The following is a 14,991-nucleotide window of genomic DNA, read 5'->3' as shown; positions in this document are numbered from 1 at the left end:
GGATGTAAAAGATCCCATGGCACTATTTTGAAGAGGAGCAGGGGAGTTATCCCTGGTGTCCAAATATTTCTCCCTCAACATAACAAATGCAGATGATCTGATCATTATCGCATTGCTGTTTGTGGGAGCTTGCTGTGTGCAAATTGGCTGCTGCGTTTCCTACATTACAACAGTGAGTACACTTCAAAAAGTACTTCATTGGCTGTAATGAAGGCTGAAGGTCAATTCATCACAGCCCCAGAACATCACTGCAGGAGTTCCTCAGGGCAGTGTCCTAAGACCAACCATCTTCAGCTGCTTCATCAATGAACTTCCCTCCAACATAAGGTTGGGGATGTTTGCTGATGACTGCAGTGTTCAGCGCCATTCACAACTCCTCAGATAATGAAGCAGTCCCTACATGCATGCAACAAGACCTGGACAATGTCCAGGCTTGGGCTGATGTGTGGCATGAATGTTACCTGCCACTTAAGTGCCAGGCAATGACTATCTCCAACAAGCGAGAGTCTAACCACCACCCCATGACATTCAACGGCATTACCATCGCCGAATCCCCCATTATCAACATCCTGGGGGGTCACCACTAACCAGAAACTTAACTGGACCAGCCACATAAATACTGTGGCAACAAGAGCAGGTCAGAGGCTGGGTATTCTGCAGCGAGTGTCTCACCTCCTGACTCCCCAAAGCCTTTCCACCATCTATAAGGCACAAGTCAGGAGTGTGATGGAATACTCTCCACTTGCCTGGATGAGTGCAGCTCCAACAGCACTCAAGAAGCTCAACACCATCCAGGTCAAAGCAGCCCGCTTGATTGGCCGCCCATCCACCACCGGCGTACCGTGGCTGCAGTGTGTACCATCTACAAGATGCACTGCAGCAACTTGCCAAGGCTCATTCGGCAGCACCTCCCAAACCCGCGACCTCTTCCACCTAGAAGGACAAGGGCAGCAGGCGCATGGGAACACCACCACCTCCAAGTTCCCCCCCCAAGTCACACACCATCCTGACTTAAGAAGTATATCGTCGCTGGATCAAAATCCTGGAACTCCCTCCCTAACAGCACTGTGGAAGCACCTTCACCACACGGACTGCAGCGGTTCAAGAAGGTGGCTCACCACCACCTTCTCAAGGGCAACTAGGGAGGGGCAATAAATGAAAAAAAATAAGAGACGTCCAGTGGTCGTGAAAGGCGCTATAGAAATGCAAGTCTTTTTATAAATTCTGTGAACTCTAAAAAGTGCACTATGCTACAATTATCATTTGTTACAAATTACAGCAATATAAAACATATCCATGATTTTTTTTAAAACAGATTTTCTTTATTCACAAACAGCATAATGTAGTTACATGACCAGCACTTCCCATGTGACCCATTAAAATCTGCCCAAACTCTGTCAAAATAAAAGTCAGCTGCATGCACAGGCATCTCCGTGCAGCAACAACGCTGAATGGTGGTAACATTTCCGTTTGATAATTGCATCAGAATGTTAATCTTGATCAACTCCTTCTTCACAAAGTCAGGGTCAGTCAGCATCTTAATCCACCCAGATCTCAGCTGTAGAAACTTAAAATGGAATACAGTATGGCCACTGACTAATTTAATCAACTTGCAGTTCCTATCAAGTGTCATTTCTAATCCTTGATAGCCTGAACATTTTAAACCTATAAATACCAGTAACAAACCCTCACGCCCATGGGAAATCCACGATCATGCTTTAAAATAAACTTTTTGACACTGAAATTAAGTTCATTTTAGCAGCCGCTCATCAAATGCATCCTTTTACCAGGTCGCTTTCTGTAATGCAGCAGTTCTTCTGCATTGCAAGATGTTCCCAAGTGTACTCTATAGACTGCTGCAGGAAACTCCAAGCCCTCCTGTAAAGATTCTGAAACAAAACTGACAGAATGCCATCATTCTATCACGCCAAATAAGATTCTATGGTTGAAAACAGTCCGTGCAATTCCTGCTACGTAGCTATCGGGATGTGAAATTCAGTACTGTCAAATATCAACGGTCTCTTGGGTGGGTCTGGGTCCTTGTCAGCTTTGTGTAGAAGTTTGAATAGTCCTGTTCCTATGTTCATTGGGATTCCCATGATAATACACTCCGACACACCTTTAGAGACAAAGGGAACAGCCAGTGAGTGGGATGGAAGCTGTTCGGAGAACGAAGATTGAGGAACAGTACATTTACTGATCAAAGTTATAGTTAGTCACAATGCTAATCAATACATTTAAGCTCCAAAACTACAAGGCCGAACTTACCACAGACCGAGTCCTTCTGCCCAAAGTATGCAGCATCAAAGAGGTGATCTGCAGTTTTCTCAAACGAGGCTAACATCAGAACACTTTCTTTCATTTTTGCCAAGCCAAACCGGGTTATTCCCAACACTTCACCCTGCAGAGATAAGGACAGTACCGTGAAACATGCATCTAATCTAACCGTAAGTGGCGTGCAACTTAATCCTTGCTCGACATGCAGAGATGAATGCTAAAAATACCAAATGTGGAAACTAAACATCTCTCGGGATTGTTTTGGAAATGGCCACAAATCCGTTTCTGGGGGAGAGGAGAGTGGAAGAGTGTGCATTACATAGACACAGATGAGGCAAAAAGGAATGATTTTAAAATGAAATATTTTAAAGGACAGGGGAAACTTTCATTTCAAGTATCTTTTTCATCTGTTTTAATGATTTTTTAAAAATTCGTTTATGGGATGTGGGTGTCACTGGCAATGCCAGCATTTATTGCCCATCCCGAGTTGCCCTTGAGAAGGTGGTGGTGAGCCTCCGCCTTGAACCGCTGCAGTCCATGTGGTGAAGGTGCTCCCACAGTGCTGTTAGGGAGGGAGTTCCAGGATTTTGACCCAGCGACGATGAAGGATCGGCGCTATACTAAGTCAGGATGGTGTGTGACTTGGAGGGGAAGTTGGAGGTGGTGGTGTTCCTATACGCCTGCTGCCCTTGTCCTTTTAGGTGGAAGAGGTCGCGGGTTTGGGAGGTGCTGCCGAAGAAGCCTTGGCGAGTTGCTGCAGTGCACCTCATACTGTTTTAAGACAAAGCTAGGGGACAGTGAAGAAAAACGTCATCCCTAAACTTTATTTCTCCATTACACTGCTTGAACTTTGGAGTAAGGGATAGTTATCTGCCTATTGCATCCCAAGACATCTGTTTGGGGCAGTCAGAGTTTGCTGAAGCCCAACCTACTGATGTCCTCCTAGTCACAGGCAACGCACTTTGCCTTTGCTGCTCTTGGTAACTCTGGGAGCAGCCAGAGGACATCTATCAAACAAGACTGAGAGTCAAGCCAGAACCCCTGGTCTGTGGCTGGGGTGGACTAAAGAAATTCTTCTTCAGTGAACACTTCTTGTTCGGGGAGTTACGGATTCTAACCTTGTACGTCATCAGGTCCGACAAAAGCATGACATGTCTTCTGTCAATGCTCATCCCATGATTTTTCATTGTATACTGGATCTCGTGGATAATGGTGGATCGAGCACCTTCGATCCCCAATGTCTTCTCTACCTGTGGACAATAGTAAAATACGAACTTCAAGTGTCAGCAATTCTAATCTAATTTTCAAAATATTTTCAAGCAAGCCGTTAGCTGGAACAACCTTGACATGGCCCACCATCAAACAGCAATTAAAATTCTCATCAGCAGAGCACAAAAGGCTAAGTTGAAGATAATTGTGAAGACGTCTATTCAGCCGCCCTCACATTTGAAGGAGGCTCACGTGGGTGAGCAGCATCGAGAGTTAAATTCAGGATGCAATACAATGTAAACCCACCCACACACAGTTTAACATCACACACACATATCACCGTGAGCTATAGAAAGAATCAGAGGGTTGCAGTTTTCCTGCTTATTCTACAAGAAAAGTTCTCGACGTTACAAGATCACAAATGAGGGAGGGGGATCGCTTGACCTATCTTAGCTCAGTCATGCAGACAAAAGACCCCATCACATCATCTAACTGAACTCTGAATAAGGCTTTCACCTCTACTACTCTGCCAGGAAAACCATTCCAAGTATTGATCTCTCTACATGAAGTTCTTTCTGACATCTGCCATAAACTTACCTTTTACCGGTTCTAACCCACGCCTCCTTGTTCTTGCATCCTAGTAGACCCTGAAATATGGCTCTGGATTAACCTTATTTATGCCATTTAATGGGTTATAAAAGTACACAAGGCTCTTTCTAAATTGCTTCCTCTCAAGGCTAAAACCAGTCCGAGGTTCTCCAGTTTTTCTTTATACCAGGAAACTTTCTGGTATCCGGCACTGACGGGACCGAGTTGGTGCCGTCCCATCAAAACTGGCGTATAAACCGGCGCTAATGTTAAAACATACTCAGCTCCGTATGAAACAACAAACCCTGTTGCTTAGCAACAGCTTCAAAACAGTCGGCCGCAGCTTAAAAGCGTCTCTGTAGCTAAGCAACTGCTTCAGCTAGACGCTTGGGAGCCACGATTGGGGGGAAAAAAACGAGAAGTAAAAAAACTTATAGGAAACGGCTCCTGAATTTTGCCGGTAGATAGAGCTTTCCGGGCATTTAACCTCTGGTTAAACAAAAGTTTCCTGTAACACAAATCTTTGGTGCTAGGGATCACCATCTTGCATTCCCCGTGTGCCTTGATGACCAAAACTGAACACAGTAGTCAAGGTTTGGTCCGACCAAGGTACTGTAGAGTTTTAGCAGGACATCTTCAGATTTATATTGAACTGACCTAGCAATATAACTGAAACATTATTTGTTGGTGCCTCAGTGATTTGACATGTTAAGTACTGAACCTACAATGAGCCCCTCATTCCTTGCTGTTTCACTGTTTGCTATTTCTGCACCACCCATACCCCACTTGTGACGTCCATTTTTCGTGCAATGCCATGCAATAGAATATTGACATGCCAATGTTGTGAGGCACCCTCCTCCTCTCATGTGAGGGAGCACAACGACAGCAGTGATAAGATATGAAAAACTCTATTGGAATAATCTAGAACTTGGGGCTTAGTTTCAGAATAAAGAGTCGCCCTTTTAGAACTGAGATAAGGAGGAATTTCTTCTCTCAGAGGGTCATAAATCCGTGGAATTCTGACCCAGAGAGCCGTGGAGGCTGGGTCATTGAATATATTTAAGGTGGAGATAGACAGATTTTTGCAAGATAAGGGAGTGAAGGGTTATGGGGAGCGGGCGGGGAAGTGGCTTTGAGCCCAAGATCAGCCCATGATCTTATTGAATGGCGGAGCAGGCTCGAGGGGCCAAGTGGCCTATTCCTGCTCCTATTTCTTATGTTCTAAGTTCAATTCAATAGCAGATAAAAAAAAAAATTCTTTAAAAAAAACTTCTAAAGATAGCTCAGGACTGTTACACACAGATTTGGACATTGCAAACTATAACAGTGAAGTACTCTGAACCTCTCGAGTTCATCATAGCCTTTTATCATATATTTCCCAACTTACTGAGTGTAAGTAATCGACTCAGTAATAATGTGACCATTTCACAGCACATTCTTTTTCGGTCATTTTGATAGGTAATTAATTTTTCGTGTCTGACAATGCCTTCGCACAGGAACAAAAAGGAGAAATCTTTTTCCAGGTAGCCAAGTGCCACAGCAGGTCTGTGTCCCGATGTGGTGTGACGTGGAATGACAGGGCACACAAGCCCTGCGATTCCCAACGCAATGAACTTGCGGTCCCGTCAGGCCAACAGGAAGACACCGACTGAAGGGCAGGAGGTTCCCCACAGGAGAACAGTTCCCACAAGTCACCTCGAAATCCTCTTGGATACATCCTAGCACGGATAACAGTAGCATTTGCAGAGGCCAATGCAGGAGCCACAGGCTATCATCTGCATGCATGCGCAGGCCAAGAGCGAGACTGAAGGACAGTATTTTATATACGTTAATAAGGAAGAGCAGTGGAGAAGTATATTACCTCGTACGTATTGTTTGAGGTTGTCTGCGTTCCTTTGACTCCATGAGTTGCCATGACACTACGCAAGTTGTCACCTTCCACCAACAGCTTGTACTTCTTCCTTCCACCTTGCTCATCAACATGAATAACTGCCCTGGAGACTTCCGGGATACCCTGGACAACAATCTGAAACATTTCAACTTCGTTAGATGGACTCTCTCGCATGCTTTGCCACACACACACTAAACAAGACAAAGGGGCGGGGCACAGAAACCAGTGTAAACGCTTAAAGTACTATACTCCAAACAATATTATTTAACAGCGATTTACTTGTACTTCCTGCAATCTAGTATACTGTGATCGCTGCTCGTGATGTGGTCTCCTCTACATTGGGGAGACCAAACTCAGATTGGGCGACCGCTTTGCGGAACACCTCCGTTCAGTCCGTTAAGGGGGACCCCCGAGCTCCCGGTGGCCTGTCACTTTAATTCTCCACTTCACTCCCACTCTGATCTCTGTCCTCGGCCTCTTACACTGTTCCAATGAAACTCAACACCTCATCTTTCGATTAGGCACTTTACAGTCTGCCGGACTCAACATAGAGTTCAACAATTTCAGATCATAACCTCGGCCCCCATTTTTCATGCTGTACGATTTTGCCATTCCCATTTGCAACATTTTCACAGCATGTTTTTTCAATTCCTTCCTCCCCTCCTAACCACCCCGTCTCTGCACCTGCTTAATATCTGTTACATCTCCAGCCTTTTCCAGTTCTGATGAAGGGTCCCAGACCTGAAACGTTAACTCTGTTTCTCTCTCCACGGATGCTGCCTGGCCTGCTGAGTTTTTCCAGCATTTTCTGTTGTTATTTCATATTATTTACAGCACATTTAAGCACTCAAAAAATTTACTGAACGTGACCAGACAGCTTCTGCCCCACCCTTCGAACCAAAGAAGTTTACAGCACAGAAGGAGACCATTCAGCCCATCACATTTGTACCAGCTCTCGCATGGCATTTTATTCCCCGACTGATTGCTGGCGAACATTGTGTTATTGATTGCTCTGAGCCCATGTGGAACAGTGCAGTAATGCGGAGCTTCTATTCTCCACTATCTGCCAGTGACCTGATTTGGTTAACAGCACGGTACACTAATTCTTATTTAAGATTGGTCTTATAAATGGTGATAAAGGAGCTACACCCGAAACGTTAACACATCTATTCGCTTTCCAGGTGCCGATAGGCCTGCTGTGCATTTCCAGCTCTTTATTTCACCTTATTGAGGTCCTAACTCGCACCAAGTCCCGTTCGCCCATCACCCCTGTGCTCGCTGACCTACATTGGCTCCCGGTTAAGCAACGCCTCGATTTCAAAATTCTCATCCTTGTTTTCAAATCCCTCCATGGCCTCGCCCCCCCTCCCTATCTCTGTAATTTCCTTCAGCCCCACAAACTCCCCCCCCCCCCCCCGAGATATCTGCGCTCCTCTAAATCTGCCCTCTTGAGCATCCGATTATAATCGCTTGATCATTGGTGGCCGTGCCTTCAGCTGCCTAGGCCCTAAGCTCTGGAATTCCCTCCCTAAACCTCTCCGCCTCGCTACCTCTCTTTCCTCCTTTAAGACGCTCCTTAAAACCTACCTCTTTGACCAAGCTTTTCGTCACCTGCCCTAATTTATCCTTATGTGGATCGGTGTCAAATTTGTTGTCTTATAACACTCCTGTGAAGCGCCTTGGGACTTTTTACTACATTAAAGGCGCTCTATAAATACAAGTTGTTGTTGTTATTCATATTCCCAGCCGAGGCTCAGCCTTTCAATCCACCTTACCTTTGGCAGCTCCTCTTTCAGATACTGAAGAACGTAGTACATTGAACTTTTGCTATTCTCTCGAGGCGTGACGCACACAACCGCTTCACCGTGAACGGCAATGTCGCCTGGTTTCACCCGCAGCTTCGAGGTGCAGATGGAGTATCTCACAGTCTCTGCATTCACCTTGAAATTCAAGATATCAGAATAAGATGACGTTTCTTTTAACCATACTCGCACAGTAAGGTACGCTCTTGAGTTCTGGGTTCTGATGAAGGGTCCCAGACCTGAAATGTTAACTCTGTTTCTCTCTCCGCGGATGCTGCCTGGCCAGCTGAGTGTTCCCAGTGTTTTCTGTTGTTATGCTCTTGAGGTTGGTTGAAGCACTTTTTGCTGGGGCTATGTAACAGTAGAGGGACTTGGGAGTGCTTGACGCGGTCACTAGATGGCCAAATGAATAGGGTTCCATTCCTCATGTCTACCATCAAGTGACGCCAGCAGTGAAACTCTTTATAATTCACTTAAAAAATATAATGAAGAACACCACCCATGCATAAATACCGAGAGTGGAATTCTGGCCAATTCACACTAGCCAGTGACGCTGTGGCTTATTGTAATTATATATAATTATACCCTTCCGGTTATAGTTTAAAATTTGCAGATATATTGTCTGCATATATAACCCGTATGTTAACTTGGGAGTATTTATAATACAAGCAAATATTTTCCACTTTCGGTCTCCTTACACAGTGGGTGATAATAGAAGCCCCTGAAAAGGTTCAGAGTAGATCAATACCTAGTTTAAATGCCCCAAGTTACCACAATAAGCTTAAAGAGATGGGACCTTTTAACTCTAGAAAAGCATGGCCTTCAAGGAAATTTCACTGAGGTCCTTAAAATAAATTTTAAAAGGCTTAGACTCGGACCACGTGGCTGCTAGATAGCTTAGGGACACGAGTACAAGTTGCTTAAGATTAGATGTTGGAAGGTACTACTTTTCCGCAGAGAGTCTTTGATCTCTGGAATATGTTGCCGGCTCGTGCAGCGAGTGCGGATTCGCTGCAAGTGTTCAAAAGGGAGGGTGAGAAGCTCCCGAGAGTGCCCAACATAACTGCGATAGAAGGTAGGCGGGTACTAGGGGAGGTGTCTCCCAGAACTTGTTTGATCGACTTGGGGGAGTTCCGGCAGGAACTTCCAAAAGTTTTCTCCCCCTAAATTGGTCAAAGCTTTTTTTCTTTTTGTATCTGTTCGGAGAGGACCTGACTGATGGGTGGTAGGAGAGGGAGAAAATGGGGCTGATGGGATGTGGATGTTACACCAGGTCTTTTACCCGTACTTCCTTTTCCTCGGTGGATTCAACTTCGCATCATTAATGGTTTAGCAAGTTTATCCAGTAAGTAGCAGACTTGCAGATAAGGAATGTCCCAGGCAGATTTACCGGATTTCGGCCAGGGTGACGCTTTAAGTCAGAGAGGGGAAACTTGGTCAGGATTCCTGCTCCTGATTGCTGTCCGGTGACCCTGGTGACGCATAGCTGTGATATCAGGCATAAGCAAGATCAGGTCGAGCCATTACTACCCCTGCAGTTCAAAAGACTGCTGACATTCACTGTGAAGATTTATACATGGATAATGGACATGTGGGCAATGGAAGCCCATGGAACTGTATACCCCCCAAGAGGAGTCATTGCCACTAGGAAAGAAGGGGAGGCGAGAAGATTTTCTGAAAGAGGGGCAAATCCCAGTACAGGAAACTCTCGATTTACCGGCACCTAAATAACCGGAAATCTCTGTTAACCGGCAAAATTCAGGAGTAGGTTCAGGTAAGTTTTACTTCATATTAGTGGCAGTTCCTGGATCTGCGGCTGTGTAACTGGGGTTCGTGCACTTGTTGCTAAGCAACAGGGACGCTTGGTCTGTGGCTGGGGTTCCTGCACATGTTGCTAAGCAACAGGGAAGCCTGGATTTGTTGCTGTGTACGGAGCTCTCGTACCTTTTCAACTATACCTCTCTGTAATCCGGACTTTTTGATAAACCGGCACCACGCCGGTCCCGTTGGTGCCGGATAATAAAGAGTTTCCTGTACATTCACCATTTACCTCCAGTCTCAGAAGTCTGACTCTTTCCAGGGAAAGCTTGACGAGAATGAAGCAGTCATCGGGCAGGAAAACCTCTTCAATGTACTCCGAAATCTGCAAAAATTTGTAACAACTGGAATTTAAAAAAGACTTGCTTCCAGTTACATATGTTAGTTAACACACATCAAATCTCTTGCATTTTCCAAGGTTAGCACAAAGTTTTCAATAAACAAAATCCGGTCCACCAGGAAGGATGACATTCTTGTTTTTATTTGTCCTCCCCAGTTCAGGTATCAGTCACTGGGGGACTTTTATCTGCCTCCACGGGTGCAGGAACAATCTGACACTACCCTCAAACTTTCCCATTTACACAGAACCTGCTGGTTCCAAGTTCAAGTATCTTCTGCAAATATTGTGAATCTTCTGCTCTGTCCGTAGTGCATAAAGTAACAAACCTTGCAGTGCAGCTTTTAAACCTGGCAGCAAATCAAATGGATTCTGATTTGGTGGCCGCTTGTATAAATCCCTGCCAGGCTCCTTGAACAAAACAGTGCAAGCAACAGCAACTGGACACCACCTGAATAATTCAGCCCTTAAACTATCAACAGTTCTGGGCAATTCCAGGATCTTTAAAAGAAAATTCCTCCTCTCACTATGTTGCTGAAGCAAACCCCAATACTGTAATAAAGCTACTCTGATGTCAGAAGCTGTGATTTTAACCCTACAATAAATAATCTATTTGGTCTCTATCGTTGTTGCCGCCCCCCACCCCCCCACCCCCCCTGCCTTTTATTAAGCCTGTTGTGTTTTATTTTTTCACTGACCAGTTTTCCCCGGTGTCCTGGCCAATATTTCTCCCTCAATCGACATCACTAAAATACAGACTCTCTGATCATTATCACGTTGCTGTTTGTGGGAGCTTGCTGTGCGCAAATTGGCTGCCGTGTTTCCCACATTACAACAGCGACTACACTTCACAAGTACTTAATTGGCTGTAAAGCACTTTGGGATGTCCGGTGGTCGTGAAAGGCGCTGTAGAAATCTAAGTCTTTCTTTCTTTCTCTGGGATTTAACCACCCATTTTTTGGATACGATCCAGACTGTAAAATTTGGCCTTGGATTAGATGAAAACCAGCAAAATAGCACCCCCCCCCCCCCCCCCAAAGTTAGCACGGCTGAAGCGCCCACTGTGGTCTCATACCCTCTGCCAGTTTCTCTCAGTGCCCAAATACAGAGAAAAGGCCATGCTGATAACAGTCTGTGGGAAAACTTTGTTTTTTGCACGTGTTCACAGGATCCCATCAGCTGGGAGCCCATTGACTTAAAAATCCTTCTGGTGGTGGGAGAACCAGCACTCAAGTTAGCTGCAGTGTAGAACTGATCCATGCAATCTTGCTCATTTCTTGGTGACCCAATCATCATGTTGGTTGCAGTAAGCTAAAGAAGCTGGGGTTGTTCTCCTGGGAGCAGAGAAGGTTGAGAGGAGATTTGATGGAGGTGTTCAAAATCATGAGGGGTCGGGACAGAGTAGAGAGAGAGAAACTGTTCCCACTGGCGGAAGGGTTGAGAACCAGAGGACACAGATTTAAGGTGATTGGCCGTAGATCCAAAGGCGACATGAGGAAAAACTTTTTTATGCAGTGAGTGGTTAGGATCTGGAATGCGCTGGTGGAGGCAGACTCAATCGTGGCTTTCAAAAGGGAATTAGATAAGTACCTGAAGGAAAAAACTGTGCAGGGCTACGGGGAAAGGGCAGGGGAGTGGGACTAGCTGAAGTGCTCTTGTAGAGAGCAGGCATGGGCTCGACGGGCCGAATGGCCTCCTACTGTGCTTTAACCATTCTATGATTTGTAGGAATGTCAACATTTGAAAAATATTTGCATGGGAGGCTTGAAAGCCATTGCTCAAGACTGCAAAAGTTGATGCAGTTACGTCACGGATGCAACCAGCTCAACTTTTGATGGGATTTTTTTTTAAACAGTGCAGCTGAGAGAACGACCACTTGAGAAGTCATCTTGTTGGTGGCCCCGGTAGTCTGACTGCATCGCAACAAGACAGTGTGTCATTGGTGCTTTGAGGGTTATGGAGAGTACTTGACAGCGCGCTGGAAGGACGGACCCCGACGGATGAAACTGCCTTTTCTCATCCCAGACTTCTAGGTCCTCTGCTTTTTAGAAAACAATGCCGAGGGAGAGCAAATCCCTTTCACTTTAACCAACCTTAACTGAACCAGATGTCTAAACCAGGGTTTCCAACTGTCATCTTTCTCACTTTATCATCAGTGGTGCGCCTGAGCTTGTAGAACACTCCTGGCATCCTAGCAGCCATGTCGTTCTCTCGGGTGAAGGTTATCGTGGCCGTGAATGAGGGGCATCCTGTAGCTCGCGAAGGAGTACCTAAAATGCCTGGTGCATGGTCTCAGCGCTCTAATTTTACAGAAAGAAACCTGTCGGCCCGCACCAGCTGCTGCGCACGCTGGCAAGAACGCAGGTGAAATGAGGATTTAACCTGAACGGTATGTGTTTTCAACGGAATAGAGAGATTGACCTACTTCTCCTAGCAGAGTCTTTTCAATTCTTCCTTTCACCAGTCGAGCAAAGTCAGCATCGTCATCTTGATCAAGGTGTGCTGTAATAATTGGGGTGCTGTAAGCAAAGTGAAATATTAACAGCTTAACTACTAGCCATGTTTTGAGGTGAGCTAGTCTGGAAGAAAGTTTGGAAAACATATCTTCAAGTGAGATATATATATAGTGATCTGGAATTTAAAGCAGTGGAACAATCGACTACCCTCGAAGAAATCTGTGCATTGAATCCAAGGAATTGACAGTCACTTGAACTCGCTTGGTTTAGGTGGGGCAGTTTTGCCAACTCGACTAAGCTGGCAGAGGTATGCAGCATAGGCACTGACTCATTCCACCGTACAGAATGGCAGGACTGTCGTATGAGGAGAGATTGGGTCAACTAGGCCTGTATTCACTAGAGTTTAGAAGAATGAGAGGGGATCTCATTGAAACGTATAAAATTCTGACAGGGCTAGACAGACTGGATGCAGAGAGGATGTTTCCCCTGGCTGGGGGGTCTAGAATAAGGGGTCACAGTCTCAGGATACAGGGTAGGACATTTAGGACTAGATGAGGAGAAATTTCTTCACTCAGAGGGTGGTGAACCTGTGGAATTCTCTACCACAGGAAGCTGTGGAGGCCAAGTCACTGAATATATTTAAGAAGGAGATAGATTTCTAGACACAAAAGGCATCAAGGAGTATGGGGAGAGAGCAGGAATATGGTATTGAGATAGAGGATCAGCCATGATCATATTGAATGGCGGAGCAGGCTCGAAGGGCCGACTCCTGCTCCTATTTTTCTATGTTTCTATAGACCTTTCTCTTGACTGAAACGGGAGCCAAATCTAGTGTTCCATGCATCAATCCATGACCAGAACGTTTTGACTCCTTCTTGTACCCTCACCCCTTCCTAACCCTTTAACGCCGGCGCGCCACCCGCCCCCCCCAGCCCCACCCCTGAAAATGAAGCTGTGTCGAAATAAATATCCATACAGGAGAAAACGGACAGAAGAAAATCAATGATTAGCTTTCTAAATTACATTCGGTTTGAGGCAGTCGTGTTAAAAAAGCTGTAAATGGATAATCAGTACCAGTGGATATTCATTGTAATTTAAAACACTTGTACACAAACTGATTGAAAATTCACACCTCAATGCAGTAAAAACGAAAACCATGCTGAGAAACAGAACTATATATCTGGATTTACCTTATAGATTTTGATGCATTAATAATTTCTTTTATTCTGGGTACGCCCAGAGTAATATTCATGGAAGCTACACCAGCAAAGTGGAAAGTCTTCAAGGTCATCTGCGTGCCTGGCTCTCCGATACTCTGTGCACACAAGGCTCCAACAGCAGAACCTGGCTCCATTTGAGCTCTTGTTAAAGGGACAAATATGCAAGAGGTCAGAATAAATATGAGAGAGATCATAATAAATGCAACAGTGACTTCTGATCAATGATTAAACTATTGGTAAAGCCCAAATACTATCAAGTCTTTTCAAATACAAAGTTTGCATCAGGAGCTATCTTACCGAGATTTGGATTTATCTATACAGAAACCAAAGGTGGGATCAGAAGAAAATGAAAGTTTCCAGTAATAGTTTTGTAAGATCAGATTTTGTTACGATAAGATTTGACTGGAGATAAACTGATTTACATTAATTCTCACTCTCTTTCTTAATATGGTGGTCATTTCAGTTCTGGTTATTAGAGACTCTTTGTCCATTATAGGATGATACAGCACAGGAGGCAGCCATTCGGCCCATCGTGCCGGCTCTTTGAAAGAGCTCTCCAATTAGTTCCACTCCCCAGCACTTTCCCCATCGCCCAGCAAAATGTTCCTTTTTAAGTATTTATCCAATTCCCTTTTGAAAGTTATTACTGAATCTGCTTCCACCGCCCTCTCAGGCAATGCATTCGAGATCATGACAACTCGCTGCACAAAACAATGTTTCGGCATCTCGCCTCTGGTTCTTTTGGCAATCACCTTAAACCTGTGTCCTCTGGTTACCGACCCTTCTGCCACTGGAAACAGTTTCTCCTTACTTACTCTATCAAAACCCTTCAAGATTTTGAACATCTCTATCAAATCTCCCCTTACTCTTCTCTGCTCTAAGGAGAACAACCCCAGTTTCTCTAGTCTCTCCATGTAACTGAAGTCTTTCATCCCTACTATATACAATTGGATTCCATTGCACAGGATTGAAAATAGAGCTTATTAAAACAAAGGCAGGTACTGTAGCTAACATCTTAATTATTCAGAGGATATGTTTGTGAAGAATGGCTAATCTTTCCCGGAGGTTTTTGCTCCATCTGCTGGTGGTAGTATAACCTGTATTTATCCATGACATCATCAGGGCGTACACACTATCTATCCAACATAATCATAACCGTACCTTGGACAATAAGTTCTCAATTCTAGCTAGTACTGTCATCATATAACACATCTGATTTCCACACAACACAAGCTTCCCACAAAACAGATTGCACAATTCTGTGTGGGGCCTAACTTGTGTGCATGATTCTGATCAAATGTTTAAGTTTACAGTAAATCTGAATCAGAATTAAATGGCTTAGACAGAACAGTTAGTTTAAGGGGTCAGCCGTGGCTCAGTGGGCAGCACTCTC

At 44.8% G+C, this 14,991-nt stretch overlaps 1 protein-coding gene across 2 annotated transcripts in view; it reads right to left on the bottom strand.

Moving 5' to 3' along the window:
• Positions 1-1,300: 1,300 nt before the first annotated feature.
• The window catches only part of polr3a (polymerase (RNA) III (DNA directed) polypeptide A), a 71,050-nt gene continuing 57,359 nt past the window's right edge, over positions 1,301-14,991 (bottom strand). For both annotated transcript variants that reach the window (XM_085970570.1, XM_085970571.1), the window contains 8 exons: positions 13,569-13,739; positions 12,348-12,441; positions 9,818-9,910; positions 7,741-7,905; positions 5,936-6,100; positions 3,396-3,527; positions 2,269-2,401; positions 1,301-2,119 (listed from right to left, as the gene is read on the bottom strand). In XM_085970570.1, the coding sequence (XP_085826696.1) occupies positions 1,971-2,119; positions 2,269-2,401; positions 3,396-3,527; positions 5,936-6,100; positions 7,741-7,905; positions 9,818-9,910; positions 12,348-12,441; positions 13,569-13,739 (1,102 nt within the window). In that variant the 3' untranslated portion in view covers positions 1,301-1,970. The remainder of the gene's footprint in view (positions 2,120-2,268; positions 2,402-3,395; positions 3,528-5,935; positions 6,101-7,740; positions 7,906-9,817; positions 9,911-12,347; positions 12,442-13,568; positions 13,740-14,991) is intronic.

The sequence above is a fragment of the Somniosus microcephalus genome, chromosome 29 (assembly GCF_052327205.1).
Source record: "Somniosus microcephalus isolate GS21.2 chromosome 29, FLI_Smic_1.0, whole genome shotgun sequence".
Taxonomy (NCBI): domain Eukaryota; kingdom Metazoa; phylum Chordata; class Chondrichthyes; order Squaliformes; family Somniosidae; genus Somniosus; species Somniosus microcephalus.
The sequence above is the reverse complement of the archived record's forward strand: the minus strand, read 5'-3'. Positions and strand labels throughout refer to the sequence as shown.